Source organism: Abrus precatorius, unplaced genomic scaffold, assembly GCF_003935025.1.
Source record: "Abrus precatorius isolate BTA unplaced genomic scaffold, Abrus_2018 Scaffold6, whole genome shotgun sequence".
In the NCBI taxonomy this organism is placed as follows: domain Eukaryota; kingdom Viridiplantae; phylum Streptophyta; class Magnoliopsida; order Fabales; family Fabaceae; genus Abrus; species Abrus precatorius.
Genome location: NW_020874406.1, coordinates 24,079,003 through 24,094,913, shown reverse-complemented (window position 1 = coordinate 24,094,913; position 15,911 = coordinate 24,079,003). Strand labels below are relative to the sequence as shown.

At 28.4% G+C, this 15,911-nt stretch overlaps 1 protein-coding gene across 1 annotated transcript; it reads right to left on the bottom strand.

The window, feature by feature from the left end:
- Positions 1–8,813: 8,813 nt before the first annotated feature.
- Positions 8,814–14,483, bottom strand: LOC113870443 (ATP-dependent 6-phosphofructokinase 5, chloroplastic-like). Its single transcript, XM_027507035.1, has 13 exons — positions 14,173–14,483; positions 13,984–14,065; positions 13,358–13,431; positions 12,456–12,567; positions 11,953–12,048; positions 11,728–11,829; positions 11,536–11,610; positions 11,294–11,434; positions 11,078–11,194; positions 10,892–10,996; positions 10,621–10,701; positions 9,767–9,895; positions 8,814–8,981 (listed from the first exon to the last, which is right to left on the bottom strand). The coding sequence occupies exons 1-13, from the start codon at positions 14,481–14,483 to the stop codon at positions 8,814–8,816; spliced, it is 1,593 nt and encodes a 530-aa protein (XP_027362836.1).
- Between the last annotated feature and the right edge of the window lie 1,428 nt (positions 14,484–15,911).

Here is a 15,911-nt window from a genome sequence, read left to right as displayed (position 1 = left end):
GAGGAGCTATAATTGTTGTTCATGTGAATGTCCTAACTTCTCATTTTAGAAGAGAATTAATATATAAAACATTTTTTATGGGTTATTATTCCTCAATTTTGGAGAAGAATAAATAAACCAAAGGTATCCCGTGCCTAAAAATTATCCAAAATTTCAAAGGATCTGAGATGTCTTATAATATGGTTGAATTGGTGCGTGTATGTCCGAGAAGCAAGAATTAACGTAACCAACGGTAATGGTTTGTTGGGTCATTGTCATTATTTGCGACCAAGATCTACACAGGAAACCCAAAATTCGTCTTTGCTGTATTTTGGGATTGGAAAACTCTCTGATGGAATGCCCACGCTAGCTTTTGTTTGTCATTGACCAGTCAACATTTAAGTATTGGAACAACACTAAACAAAACAAGATCTCAAGTCCGCTTAGTTTGGCACTACTACTCACAAAACATTACAAAAAGAAGGATATGAGGGCACTTCCCTATGTTCCATATATTTATATTCCTATTCACTAAACTTACTTTTATTTTTTAACTGTTATAAACTTTTTTTTTCCCTTTCGAAATACATCCACTCTTTGCAATTTCTTTGGATTTGGCTCATTTAAAATGAAAGATACACTTTAGAGAAGGTTATTGTCGTTTCAAAATACTATTTAAAATTATAGCCATATAAGAGTTTAACGTACACATCTATAATATATTTATATTTTATAATACCATTTATTGTTACTAATTTTAAATATTTTTTATCTTTCAAAGTGTACTGTTCACTCTAAACGAAGAAACTTATTAATTTTTTATGTGACAAATACTCGTAAAAAAACAATTTGAAATGGCTTAGAGCCATTAAACTTGTAAAAGAAACATGCACTACACGTTTTGCTTTTTTTTTCAAAAGGAAATACTATATAAAGTAAACAAAGTAAGAGTGTATCTATTTTATATTTGAGAAATATACTTTGTTCCGTTAGTAAATACGAGGAGATTAAAATCTTTAAGAGAGATTTATATTAATTAGTTACAAGTAAATCACGTATATGGATTGGATATGACATCTGAAATGTTTTTTTTTTCCATTTATATGTAATTAAATATGTTTATTCTTAATTAATGTAAGATTTTCCACGCACATTTATTATTTTAACATGTCTTTTTTAAAAAAACTGGTAACCTTTCTATGAGCTACGGGGATTCTTAGGATTCTTCTGGATAAAAATAAAAATATTTTTAAAAGTTAAATAAAATATCAATACAATTACGTCAAATTCTTTCATAACATATCAGCTATCTTCCATAAAATTGGAAAAATAAACCGTAACTTGATAGTATGATTAAAATCATATATACTAACTGTAACTTACTTTTTATTAATTTTAATACTGATTTTAACAATTGAAACTACGCCAAATTTGTGAAGTTAACGTCGCAACAATGCCTATAAAATATTTTAGTCAAAGAAAAAAAAATGTAACAAACATTATACTATGTATTATTTTTGCATGGACTATTTTGTGAACATTTGAACCGATCAGATAAGAAAACAACGAGCTTGCTTATATCATTACACACTATTAAATGGTACGAGTTAGTTTTATTAAAAAAGAAGCACAAATGAACTTACATTCATATTTTTCTTTTCAGTTATATTTGAAAGTTTGAATATTTTAAAAAATTGATTGGTTGGTGTATACAATTAGAGGAGAACTAAGAAGAGAAAACAAATGAATAAACGATGTAACGGGTGATAGAACAGGAACAAAAAATTAATGTAGAAGAATGAAAAAACTTTGAAAGTATGTAAAAATCTAAATTGATACTCATCCATCTATTATCATCCAAAAAAGCCTAATGTCGACCCTGTAAAAAAAACTTTATTAAACACAAACACTTTTAAATTGTGAAAGATCTCTTTATACTTTGTATTACATTGTTTGTTTTTTTTTCGTTTTTGTTTTATTTTATTGTAAAATTAAAACGTCGTAAACCATTTCGTGAAGCTTTGTTGCACTCTAAACAAAATTAGCATAATTGCATTGCCTGATTTCAAACAATCAAGCATGGTCAACTGAACATAAACCTTTGCTTCTTTTTTCTTTTTCTTAATTATTTTTTTAAATCTTTCTAGTTTAGGTTGCGTGTGATTTCAGTCTTTTAATTGTTTTAACTAATTATGTTCTTTTATTTTTAAATTGTGCACCTTCAGCGTGTCATTTATTTTTCTTCTTCTTAAAACTCATAGATTTTAATTCTTTACACAAAATTTTTACAAATTAAATTATCATTTTTTAAATTCACTAACTAAAATATCAACTCTTAGACAAAAATTTAAGAAAAAAAAAAAACTTTCAAATTTTTCCCTCTTCAAACTCTAAACTTACAACTCATAACATTTTTTTTTTCCATTTTATCAATTGTTCATTAATTTTTACTTTAAAATTTGCAAATCATTTATGTTTCAAGTTCATTATAAATTCTGAAAAAAAGATATTTTTAAAATAAAATAAAAATTAAATTTCATAATTTTAAAAATACAAAAATCACGTATAACCCAAACTAAGGAAAAAAAGTGAAAACTATAATTAAGCCTACAGTGATAATTTTTAAGAATGTAACCTTTGATTCTCTCTAAACATAGGACTCCCTTGTTAACACATTATTACATCAGGCGTACACATAATTATCAATTATAATATACTCCTAATGGATCCCAATACCCCAAGAGCCAGATATGTACCCCTTTTAGGGCGAACTGAAGAAGCAAGAACCGACAATTCCCTTGAAATTGTAAAATTTAAATGTATGAAATTATATAAAACGACAAAAACCCGATTGATGTGTGTGTATATATACTCTTTTGGTCTAATTAATTAAAACAAAGGACGAAATTTATTATATTTAATTTTTTATGTTTAAACATATTTTTTCCAAAAAAGTCTTAAAAAAGAATAGTATCTTATTTTAAGATAGAAAAGTATCCCAACTTAAAAAACAAATATAAAAGATTCATATTTATTTTATTCTAAAGAAATGAATATAGATTTAAATATGTAATTTAATTTATCAAATGTGAAGTTTTATCTTATTCCATTGAACCAACTGCTTAAGGGTTTTATCATTAAACATTCTGAATTATAATTATAAGTTAATTGACCACTAATGTTTTTATGCGTTCTTTTTTCCTGTTATAATTAAATGATATCTAAATTATATACCTGTGCTGCGTGTATTTCAAATAATATTTCTTGTCCTGAGTCAAAAGTAAAAGGAACTCTTTTGTATATTTTGAATTATTTCATAAGTATTTGCTGGTGTATATACAAAAATAAAAGTAAGGAACATATTATATACAATATTATATTTATACGGTGTATTTTTTAATCGTTCAAGTAAGTACAATTACCACAGGCAAAATTTGGAGATTCTACAATTCAAAGTTCAAACCTACTTAGTACTAACAAGTACTGCACACAGTATGTTACTTTTTAAACTGAAGTAAACTTTAAAATGATTTAATATTATAACAGAAGTATATATAATAAATTTAAATAAATAAAAATTATAAGTAGCTTATATTTAGAATAAAAATAATTTTAAAAAATATAAGTGACTGAGATTTACGATGAACAAGAAGGTTTTAGCATTTTTTTTAAATCAAGCAATTAAACCTGCCATTTAAAAGAAAAACTTTTGATGTAAAAGGAAAAGAAAAGATAATAATTTTATAATTTAAAAAATTAATAATAAGAAAGTCACTTGCACAAAAAAACAATATAGTACAAGTTTCCTCATATTCAAAAACTGAAATTCAAATTTATAATATAATTTTCAATAACTAAACCATAAATACCAGAAATATTTATCGTGTACTGTTTTTTTCCACTAATATTTTGTTAGATACTACGCTAGTAATTGTTTTTGGATAGTGTAATTTTAGATCCTGAGATTTGAAATAAAGAAAATAAAGAAGAGAAAAGAAAAGTTTATTCAGTAAGAAAGCCATTTTGAAAAACTGAGAGATACTAAAAAAAATGAGCCCAACATACGTATCTCAGAAATTGACTGCGAAAGCTTATTGTTGATCAGAAAAATTATTCAAAAATCAAAAGAGTGAATATATCAAATGCTACTTTAGCCATTTAATAAAATATTTGACAAAAAAGGTCATTTATAAAATAGTGAATCATAATTTGAATTTTTATTACCATATTTTAAATAATATTACCTTTTATAAAAGATACTTATTAGTTTGAAAACAAAAGATGTAAAAATACTTTATATATTGATATATCTTAGGTTGTTTCACTCTGATATTCTCTCTCATATATGTGGGATACACTGAGTTTATATTTGTTAATAAGATGTGTTTTCAACAATTGTCTTTTTAAAAATTTCAACATTAGTCATCTTTCACTACGCTATAAATTAATATTGGCACATAAACAATTGGACTGTATTTGTTTCTAACTTTGAAAAGTTATTTTTAGAAAGGTGTAGTTGGAAATATGATATCTTTATGTTTACTTTAATTTTAAAATATGTTTTAGGATATACATATTTGTTTTTCATGTTTTATCTATTAATTTATTATATTTTAAATAAAATACATTGACAACAGAAAAAATATTTTTTATTATTATCTAACCATGATTTATTATATAATTAAAAGTCACTATTTTTATAATAATTATATTAATAATCATATTTAAAACATTTTTTAATTAATTAATAGTATAGAAACTATAATATAACCAGTACTTTATCAAAATTAAACTCAGAAAAAACATGGTATTTTCCCATGAAAATATTAGAAGTTAATGTATGATTTAAACAATAACTTTTGTTTTCACTTTTACTTTGTTTTATCATTTCAATTTTGAAAAATATTTCCATAGATATTGATCGACCACACAGAAATGTTTTTCAATTTAGCTACAATAATATTATAAAACATAGTATTGTTAAGAATAATGTTATTTCTAAGATTACAATTGTATATCTTGAAATTAACAAACGTTATCTTAACAAATTTAAAATCGAAAAAAATTGTAAGAGAAAGGATTGGGCAGAGTTGTAAAGAGAATAATTCTCTTCTCATTGTGTATGTCAGTTTTGTGGTGTATGTTCTGTGTTTCACATTCACTCACTCTCCATGCATGTGTATTTCTGTGCAGTGTTAGGTGGTGGGGACCCCAAGTATGGTCAATGCCACTGCCATACTGATCAAGGTTGGTGGAAGTTTTACAGCTTTGGGTGAATGCAGTGAGTGACGAAGTTCTTAAGTGCTCTCTCTCTCTCTCATACAGACATACATACACATGCTCAAGCAACTCAACCTCTTTCTTCCATTTCTTTAGCAACATGCAAAACTAACCTTAGCTACTGTTGTTGCTTGCTCTCGTCACTCACTAATGCAGATTAAAGTGCTTACACTCAGAAGCAGGTATTCAATTCAACCACAATGAGAGACCCAAGAAGCATTTTTTTTGTTTCTTCTAATGTGTGTCCTAACGTATATAATAAAAAACTAATCAATAGTAATTTTTATTAAATTTATAGTTTTTAATATTATTAATATGTATTATATTTTATAATTTCTAATAAAATTCTATTCTACATAGATTTTTATTATGTGTTTTTAAGCATAGACTAGATTTCTTTTTTCAGACAGGACAGAGAAAGAAAGAAGAGATGAGTAAAAGCCCAAAGGGGTTGTTCATCAGATACATACATAAAAAAAATATAAGTGTTTCAACTGTAACATATTAATTTGAATGCATTTTTTTAAAATTATATATATGTTCACGGATGGTCAATTTCTCTGGTTATTGCATGCAGGAGGAATCTGCCATGGATTACAGGTGATTAATTATAAGATTTGAGAGATTTGATTTTTCAAAAGGCATAAAAGACGGAACAATTTTTTGGCTAAAGGAAAATAAATTAAGAAAAGAAGGATGAACACTTAAAAGATCACTGTTCACTAGGGCTGACCTGGGTTGATTCTCCTTGCTACAAAAGTGCTTTTAATTTCTTTTGCCACATTTTTGTTCCTAACACGAGGCAGTAACAGAGGGTATATTCGTGCACTTCTATCTTTGACTGAAAACCAGTGTTGACTAACGTACAAAGGAGTAAAAGGAGAAGATCGAAAATACATTCGGGTATGAAATGGGGCTAGGGATAAGAGCCGTATCCGTTTTCGTTTATACGGATATTTGTGAGTATTTAAGAATTTAAAAAATTAATTCCATATAACATATTATAGTAGCATCAAATAATATAACTTAATTTATAAGTTTGATTTTTTTAATATAAAATTAAGATGATATTACGAATAACATATATGTTTATTTATATATATTTATTGTAATAATCACTCTACAAATAAGTATCACATTGAATAACTTTGATCATTGTGTGGTTATTTATAAAACAATTTATGAAATAAGGTAACCCTACCAGAGCTACAGCTGAAGTCCCATATGGCATTGGCAGAGACAGAAGAAAGCTTCTTGAAGTGTTGTGAGATGTTTGATTGTTGATGCGCATGAGGAAAAAGGCCAATGTCAGAAGCTAACCTTTCCCAATGAGCGAACTATTGGGTCAATCAGAATGATCAGAAACATGTCAAAGGACACGGCAAATGCCGCAAACAAAAGGGCTACAGGTTGAATCCGTTTTGAGTGAAAGAGAGAGATGAGAAAATTTTAAGTGATTTTTCGCTATTTTTGGGGTTAAAATTGGAGAGCTCCGAATCCGTAGCACTTTCCAAAAATCTACTTTTATAAGAGCTCCAAAAGCATTGTATTTTGGAATGAAAATGGATAGAGTTTGACTAGTCAATTATAACATTTTTTAGTTTTATATTTATATTTTAAAAATTTATCTAAATTAGTTTATTCTAATAATTATTATATAATAATAAAATATATAAAATATAATAATAAAATAATTTTTTAAAGACACTTGCTAAGGTGACTATAATATTAAAATAATATCTTATATTTTTTAAATTAATAATTGTAGTTATTATAATATATTAAAAATATTTATATTTTTTTAAAATAGACTACTATCTTTATTGTATATTTAATATAAAATTAACGATAATAATTATTTTGTGTATAAAAATATATAGAATACCTTTTTGATTTACAAGTATAATAGAAATTACATTTTCTAAATATTTATTTATACAAATATATGTTACACAATAATTTTATAAAACAAAATTTAAACTTTTTATATAAATAAATGTTTGTAAAATTATATCATTAACTTATTTTTATATATTTTTATTTTAAAATAATATTTTCGTTATAATATTATTATATTTATAAATTATATATTTTATTGATACATGTTATTCAAATTAATATATATTATTTAATTTTTAATTTTTTGCTATTTCTTTTTTTTTGTGATGTGTCACTTTTTTATTGACTATTAATCAGCTAGGATTGACAAATAAGTTCAGCCGCCTAATCTACTAAATTGGGTAGGGTGGATTGCGATTTCAAACTTGCTAGTACGTTTTTAAAACGGATTATAATAGGTTTACTTGTCAAATTTTTAAAAAAATGTTTTTTTAATATTATATACATATTTATATATATATACATAAGTTTAATAAAATTTTAAAAATAAAATTTAATATTAATAAAATTAATTATTTATGTAAGTTATATATATTACTTTTTATTTAATTTATATTTTAATTTTTAAAATATTTAAATTGGTCAATCCATTAACCCGCTAATAAAACAGTGATGTTTTCAATTTGCCTAAAAGCTTGTTACCGGGTTGAATCTAACCCATTTCAACCTACTCTATTTTTTTGGCTAGTTCATGACAAGACACAGTAAAATGAGAGGAATTGACCCGTTTTTACCATTCTTACAGTCTATTGTAAAATAATTTACTACTTCTCAGTATTTAAAGTCATATAGTATTGTACACATTTAAAATACACAAGATTTTTAATTAAAATAGACAATTTAATAATAAACTAATTACGAGGTTTGAAGGAATAAATAATAGTTTGATATTCTTGACATTGAGAGTATGTTTAATTACTGTTTTGAAAATAATTTTCTGTTTTTAAAAATAAATTTTAATATAAATTTGTACTAAAATTTATTTTTAAAAACAGAAAACTTATTTTTAAAGCAGTCACCAAACATTCTGAGTCTTCTGAAAAAATGCAAAGCGATCAAAGGGGTAATTATTAAACTCTAGTTCTAATGATTGTTTTCAAAGAAAGTTTATACTAACCGGGAAAAACAAAGTTACTACAGTAATGCCGTAATTCAGAAGAAAATGAAATAATACTGATTTTTTGCATCAGAGTCTTGAAATACAAATTCAATAGACTGCATTAAGAATGATCTTAGAATACTCTACGCACTACTGAAACAAAAAAAATCATCTCCAGTAATGCAAATATGAATAGGCAATCCAATAACTGGGGCACGAGCTGGAACACAAAGCATCGATTAAATTTGCTATGTCAGTAAATTTGGCCTTATTATAAGTTACAACAAATGTCACAATCGATCAAAATCAAACCAGTAATGCTTTATTCCTCTTCAAATTTAATTTGAATGCAATAGGATAGACAATGAATATACCATGCTATACAAAAAATCAATAATTTGAATAAGGAGGAAATGTATCTTCTGTATTATTTCTACTTATGAGGTTGGTAGATTGACAAAAAATATTATATATTTTTTGAAGCTATCTTCCTATGATATACTCTATGGAAGCCTGAATTCCGAAGCCTCTTGAATATATTAAAATGGGAAAAAAATCAGATGAAGTCAGGTTGGCCTGTTGAAGTTAAGCATCGATGCCACATTCGACTGTTAGGATCCACCAACTTGGGATGCGATATAACTTCGGGGATGGGAAAGTAAGCATAGTGTGTGTTACATGTGCCCACTGTAATGTCGCTATATCCTGCAAATGCACCATGAACCTGCAATACAAAGTTGTGAATTAATACCAAATACCCCTAATCTCAGAAACACATATTGAATATTTTCTCAAGTTGGTCCGCTAAAGTTACCCAAGCCACCATATTAATCCTCAGAACGTTATCCCTCAGAGATCTGAAGGATCAGCAAGTTAAATTAGTCTTTTAAAGATTTAATTTGTGAGTAACTTAGTCCCTCAAAGATCCATTTGTGTCACTAATTTAGTCTTCCACAAAAACAAATATAGTAACGTTTTAAAATATTTTAAAAACTGATTTAGTTTGGAGAACTAATGATATTGATAACATTTAAGATCTTTGAGACTTGGTGACCAAAATTTTTTGAGAACTAATGTGATGACACATGCAACTTTGGAGGATCAAATTGAAGATTTATTCCACGTATTTCTACTCTCTAAAGCAGCAAAGACATGTAGAATGAAGAATCAGAAAAGATGAGCGGAGGCAATATGATCACAGGGTTAACTCACCCCCTCTCGTATGTCAGTCTTATTATGCACATTTTATGGGGCTGAAACTCCAGGTGTTCAAATAAAATTAATATTCACATGGTTTATGTTTTTCTTTGAAAGAAAGTAGATCAATAGGAACATATTGACTTGGATTGAGATCTAAATTTTCCATGCTTAAAAGTATAAACATAATCTGGAAGTGCATTGCAGTATTGATGAGAATAAAAGGATGATAAACTGCTTTATGAGAACCAATAACAGAAGTGAAATCATATATATGCAGAACGTAAAAGATAGAGAGGAAGAGGGACTAACAGCATTTTGTCCAAGTACAGTGCATAAAATTCCATCTGAAGCATTTGCTCGACATGCACGGATCATGTATGTTGGATCAATATATTTTACGTCAGCATGAACACCAATTTCCTTGAAGTATTTTTTCGTCTGTTATAAAACGTTGAAACACTTAGATTTAGAAAATTTAAATGAAGGCAGATATCTAAATTGAAAACTAAATGTCATATTCAAGTTGTTAGGCATATGAGAATATGCAACAGAAACACAATGCTATGCAATGTACATCAACAAGTGCATTTGAATTTTACCTTTAACAGAAATAAAAGAAGGAAAGCAGGTCAGGATCATAACTAAGTTCAAAACTGCTTCATGTTTCGCTCATTTCAGAAAGCACCCATGCAATAGCTTAGGTTTTTTTTGCCCAAAGCACACTATTCAGTATTTAAGAAAAGAAAGAAGATCATCATAAACTTTTTTATATAAACTCACATGATCCTGGCTTTCACAAGATGTGTTTGTGAGGGAACTTATCCTTTTATGCCGCAATTATTATGCTTAGAAGAGCAAATAGCTTCTTTTCCCAATTTCTAAGTAGTTACAAATAACAAACCCGCGATCTTTGTCATTATAAAAAAGGAAGCTATAATTGAAGTTTCAACTTGTAGCATGAATATCCTGGACATATAGACTGATAATTAAAATACAAATTTAGTAAAGTTAGGGGAGAAATTATAAATGAGCTATTCCACTAGCTTAGATTTTCTTTCTTATATTTAATTTGACTTTTAATTCAAGCAGTATACACACACCCCAATTTTAATCAATTCTCAACCCATATGGTTGTAAGCATCATATCCAAATTAATAACAAACCTCTTGCTGGATATATACACCGATGTCTCCAAAAATAATATTCCCAGAAGCATCAGTAGCATTAGTCTTTTGAAGTAAGTTCTGCATCAAGAAGATATATCAGCCAGTTTATATTTTTATGTCAGAATGTAACAGTCTTCAAATAAATTAATAAAAAAGGAAATTCTATTTTTTGTATTGATCTGCCACACCATAACATAAAAGCAGAATTTTAATAATGCAACTGCTGTTGATTTATTATTTGTGAAAATAAGTACACCATCTAAATCACCTGCCCAGCTCCCTCTGCCGTACAGACTACAGCTGATCCCTTTGTTTCTATAAGGTACTTGAGATGACTCAAAACTCCATGATGTCCATGTAAATTGAAAGGTACCTTTGAACCAAAGCAATAACTTGCATCAGTTTATCAATATGTTAAATAAAGAGAGTTCTGACCAATTTTTCTCATATATACCTCAGGAATCAGACATATGTCAATCTGTCCACTAGCTAAGGAAGCCTGCATTGCTATGAATCCACTGTTACGACCCATCAATTTCACAATACCAATTCCATGATATGCGCTATGTGCCTAACAAATGAGGGAAGAAACGTAAATATCGTCATATTTACTAACTTGAAAACATTAATGGGTTTGATAAAAATTAACTGAGAATATTAAGTAATTCACCTCAATGTATGCAGAATTTATTGCTCTCTGTGCTTCTTCAACCGCAGTATCGAAGCCAAAAGTTTTGTCCATCAATAGAATATCATTGTCTATAGTTTTAGGCACCCCAATTACAGATATCTTAAGCCTTCTTTTACAGCACTGAAAGGAAAAAATATTAATTCATTAGATACTCATCATACATCACAAAATAATCCAACTGAATGCAATCAATTAATATACAAAGATAAAAGATTAACAACCTCGTTGTGAATTGCATTTGCACCAGCATGTGTGCCATTTCCACCCAAAACAAAGAGCATGTTGATCCCTCTTTCCTGAAATCAATAATATGCAATCAAACAAACCGCAGTAAATACAGTAGCTAGCATTTTAAAAAAGAATCTTCACCGTGAAATTATCAAATTTGTTAATAGAATGGATCAATCAACCACCTCCAAACTGTCCACAATTTCACTGACTCCAGGTCCTCCACGTGAAACTCCTAATAGGCTTCCACCTGAAAGATGAATATTCTGAACCACTTTCCTTGTCAACTGCAAATGAAATCCCAAATTGGTAAAGTCATTAACAAAATGAAAAGCACAATAAATCTTTAGCTAATTAAATGGAATTCAGATTTCAGACTAAAATCAGCAACGAGGGAAGCATAAGATTACCGGAACTTCTGTCAACTCTTCGTCAGAAAATCCACGATAACCATAAGGAATACCCACAATCTTTGTTACACCATATATTTCAAGTGTGATCACAATCTGCAGCATTATTGAATCAAACATTGAGAAACAAACTATTGACCATAATAACTAGAAATGGTTTACAAAGGAAGCTAATCTAGGAATATCCTAAACTAAAAGATATGAAATAATTTACAATTTTAAACATAAATGCAAAGGACAGGTGGTTGCTTAAATCATACTTAAGACAGTTACATGTCAGCAAAGAATATATTTGCCATAACTTTGGCATAAGAGCATTTTTTCACTGCCCAAAAAATTTATTGATAAGGTATTGTCAAGATGGTGCAGGCAATGCAAATTAAAAAATGTTACACTTCTCAAGTAACTTTTGCTGCCTTAACTACAAGAGAATCTGCAAATCTTTAATCTTTCATCTAAAATTTTTCTCAGTTATTTTCGAAACAATTTGATATTAAACTAACCTGTCTGATGACATCATTAAGACCAGGGCAGAGCCCTCCACAAGTAACAATTGCGGCCTTTACTTCTTCTGGTTTAAAATATATCTTTTCCCGAGGTCCGGCTCGACGAACCCTGAAAGGATTTCAGAATCTTTCATTAAATATGATAATCTTAGAAACAAAAGTTTATACCTTAAAAAGACTAGAAAGAAAGAGATTGATGCCAGATATTATAAAATAACTTTTTGATAATCCAAAATAAAATTTTATAGTAACCAATTGTTCATCATTTTCTGGAACATCTCTCAATCTCACTTTCTCATCCTGTCAAAAAAAGAAGGTGATTGTGATATTCACATCCAACTGTCCAATTAGTGAGTGAATACTTTGGAACATTTATCTGATTGTTAAAATTGTGTATCAGAATTGCAATGCATCAATTCTAAGTTCTTTTATTTCACTCTGTCACTTCATTTTATATTATACAATGACAAGAATCCTTGCCAATATTGGCTTTGTTTGATACATTTTCAGGGAAAATAAACCATGCTGAAATTCAGATAAGTGAGGAAAGATGAAATACAATATTAGCCAAATTTTACAATAAAATTAAATTCCAGGTTAAATGATAAAGTACAATGGGTGTATTCATCTGATATTAATTGTAAGTGATATAAAGAAAAGGATTTAATCATTGAAATTAAGGCATTGCTATCTAGCTACGAAGGGGCACTGAATTCTCAAAGGTTCAAACTTTAATTTCAATACAAGCAAGATATTCGTTAAGAAATGTTTTTGTTCAATGAGTTTCTAATGTCATTTATTGAAAAAAATCCATCCTATGTCCAGCACTATATTCTTGACCGGCATGTGTATATTCTGTCAATATATTCCACATATAAATTGTGAAATCAAATATGTACCATTGTTCCACCCAATTACAACCAGGATCCATGCACTGGGCGCCAGCAGATGTAGATGATGAATAGGATATTGTCTGCAAATTTTAACAGAATTAATGTTTGGAACTGTCAGCACGCGTAACATAAATTTGATAGAATAATATCATCAATTAATATACAACACAAGCATTACCCTGAAGTTGAATTGTAATAACAAAAGACATGCTAATGCAAAGATCAGTGAAAAACGTAAAAAACTGTTTTCTAACAAGACAAATATTGGCCTAAATTCGAGAATAAAAACATAAGTGTTGATGACAAAGAAACAGCTTTTCAACCATCTAACCAGGCTGACATTCCAACTTAAGGTGTCAATTCATGTTACTCATTTAGTATTAATTAACAGGTGCCCACAAAGGGAACTAATTTGATCCAAAATCACTGATAGCATCAAAACAATACCAAATATCATTGCTAAAGAAAAAGTGCAACACAATGACAACAAAGGAAACCAGAAATTGATGACACATGAATGCAATGAAGATACAAGGGAAACAATACCAACGGTAATAACAGCTATCAAGCTATATATCTCTTCATAATCAGTTTAAATTCAAACAACATGAGGGATGAATGAAATACTCTACCTTAAGAAGCACCCTGTCATTGTCATTAACATATCCATTCCAACCCTCATCCGAAGGATAATTGCCAGGAAAGTCTCTTGTCCTACGAGTTTTGTCACAGTCACAAACATGACGAAAGAAAATAAATTGCAGACAAAACACATAACCAAAAAGAAACAAAAAAAACACAAATCCAATGTTAATACCAACCTCATTTTGAGACAAAACGTAGAGGGCATAGAAGCAGCATCTGGGAAGATATCAGTGATATGGGGGAGTCTGAAACGTGCCTCAAAGTCCTCTTTGAACTTGGTTTTCCAATCAGAGTCATTGAAATCAATGGCGCAGGTGGACTTGGAAGTGGAGTTTTGGCTCTTAAGCTCGTTAAAGACGCGAACTTTATTGACGACTCTAGCAGGTATCAATGTTTTGAAACGAGGGTGGGAGTGAGAGTAGCCATAGGAGCAACGTGTAGAAGCTGTAGGGCCATGAAGAGTGATCACGTGCGAGATGGTACCCATCATCAAAGAAGGGTTTGTGGAGAAAGAATCGGAGATGTGAGAGAGTGGTGAAATTCAAAAGGGTGTGGATGAAATGCAGGAACAGGTTTTGGGTGTGGCTTTATGGAACCAAGGAAGAAGTTTGAGGTTCAATAGTTTGTTGTGGCGGGTTCTTGTTTGGCATGCGATGACGTTAATGACTTCACATGAAACAAGAGAGACAACCTTAGCAATGGCAAATTGGTATGTACTTTTTCTACGGTGCCGGCCCCTGCTGTTGTGTACTGTAGAATCTTCAACGTTGCAACATTTAACGAAACTGAAATTTTGTTACTTCCTTTATTTATTTATTTGTTTATGAGTTTGCTAAAAGCAGTGGAATTTTTTCCACGAATTGTTACAAAAGATAGCATGAATCATGGCATCTAATTTTGTTATCATCGTGATATCTTTATCTTTTTTATTACTCATATCATATCAAATTATATGTTATATTTATCACTTTTTATCTCTATTGTTATTATTGAAGGCGTTTCAAATAATTTTAAATTTTGTACACAATTTTTTTACTAAAAAACCATTATCATTATTTTTTAAATATTCTTAATTCGACGATTTAAACACAATTATCTGTTATGTAGATACTTGTGATTTTAAAAAGAATGATTTTCAAGCTCTTCTATTTTTTTTATCTTTCTCAAACTAAATCAATAATATATAAATCTTTGAATTTTAAAAAGAAATAACTACCCCACACACACTAAAAAAACACAAGAACACACCATGAGGTGTGAAAAATATTTTTTATTTTAAAATTTTTTAAATTATTCTAATTCTTTGAGTATGTTTTTAATTGAATTTATATTTTTAAAAGAAAATGGAATAGATAAACATTTAATGTACATTTAAATGGATTTATTTTTAAAAATGATTATCTTTAATAGATTGTTTTGAAAATACTTTATTGAAATCGTTATTTTTCTGTTTTTTTTTTTAATTAACAAAGATGTTGTAGTCCTTAATTTACGCATTGCTTGTTGGTATTAAAAATTTGATAATTTTAAATTATTTGAAATATTTAATAAAATATATTAAATGTTTTAAATTAGTGTCATTAAAATACTTATCATAAAGATGACTATGCGGTAGCTACCTTCTGTAGCTATGCTCTTCGAGACAAGAGAGTAGAATACTCAACTATAGTCTATTACTCACCAATAAAAGAATATTCAACTTTTTATGTTTTTATAATGTTATTTATGCTATAGTTCTATATTTTTTTTTTCATATTCATTTATCTCATATTTCATCTATCTTATATTATTTTATCTACAGTTAAATTTTCATTATGTTTTTTTGTTACATTAATAATTATATTTTGTACTTTTTTTCTTTTTCTACACCTAAAATTTACTTCAATTAATATTGCATAAAAGGGTCTGAGAATAT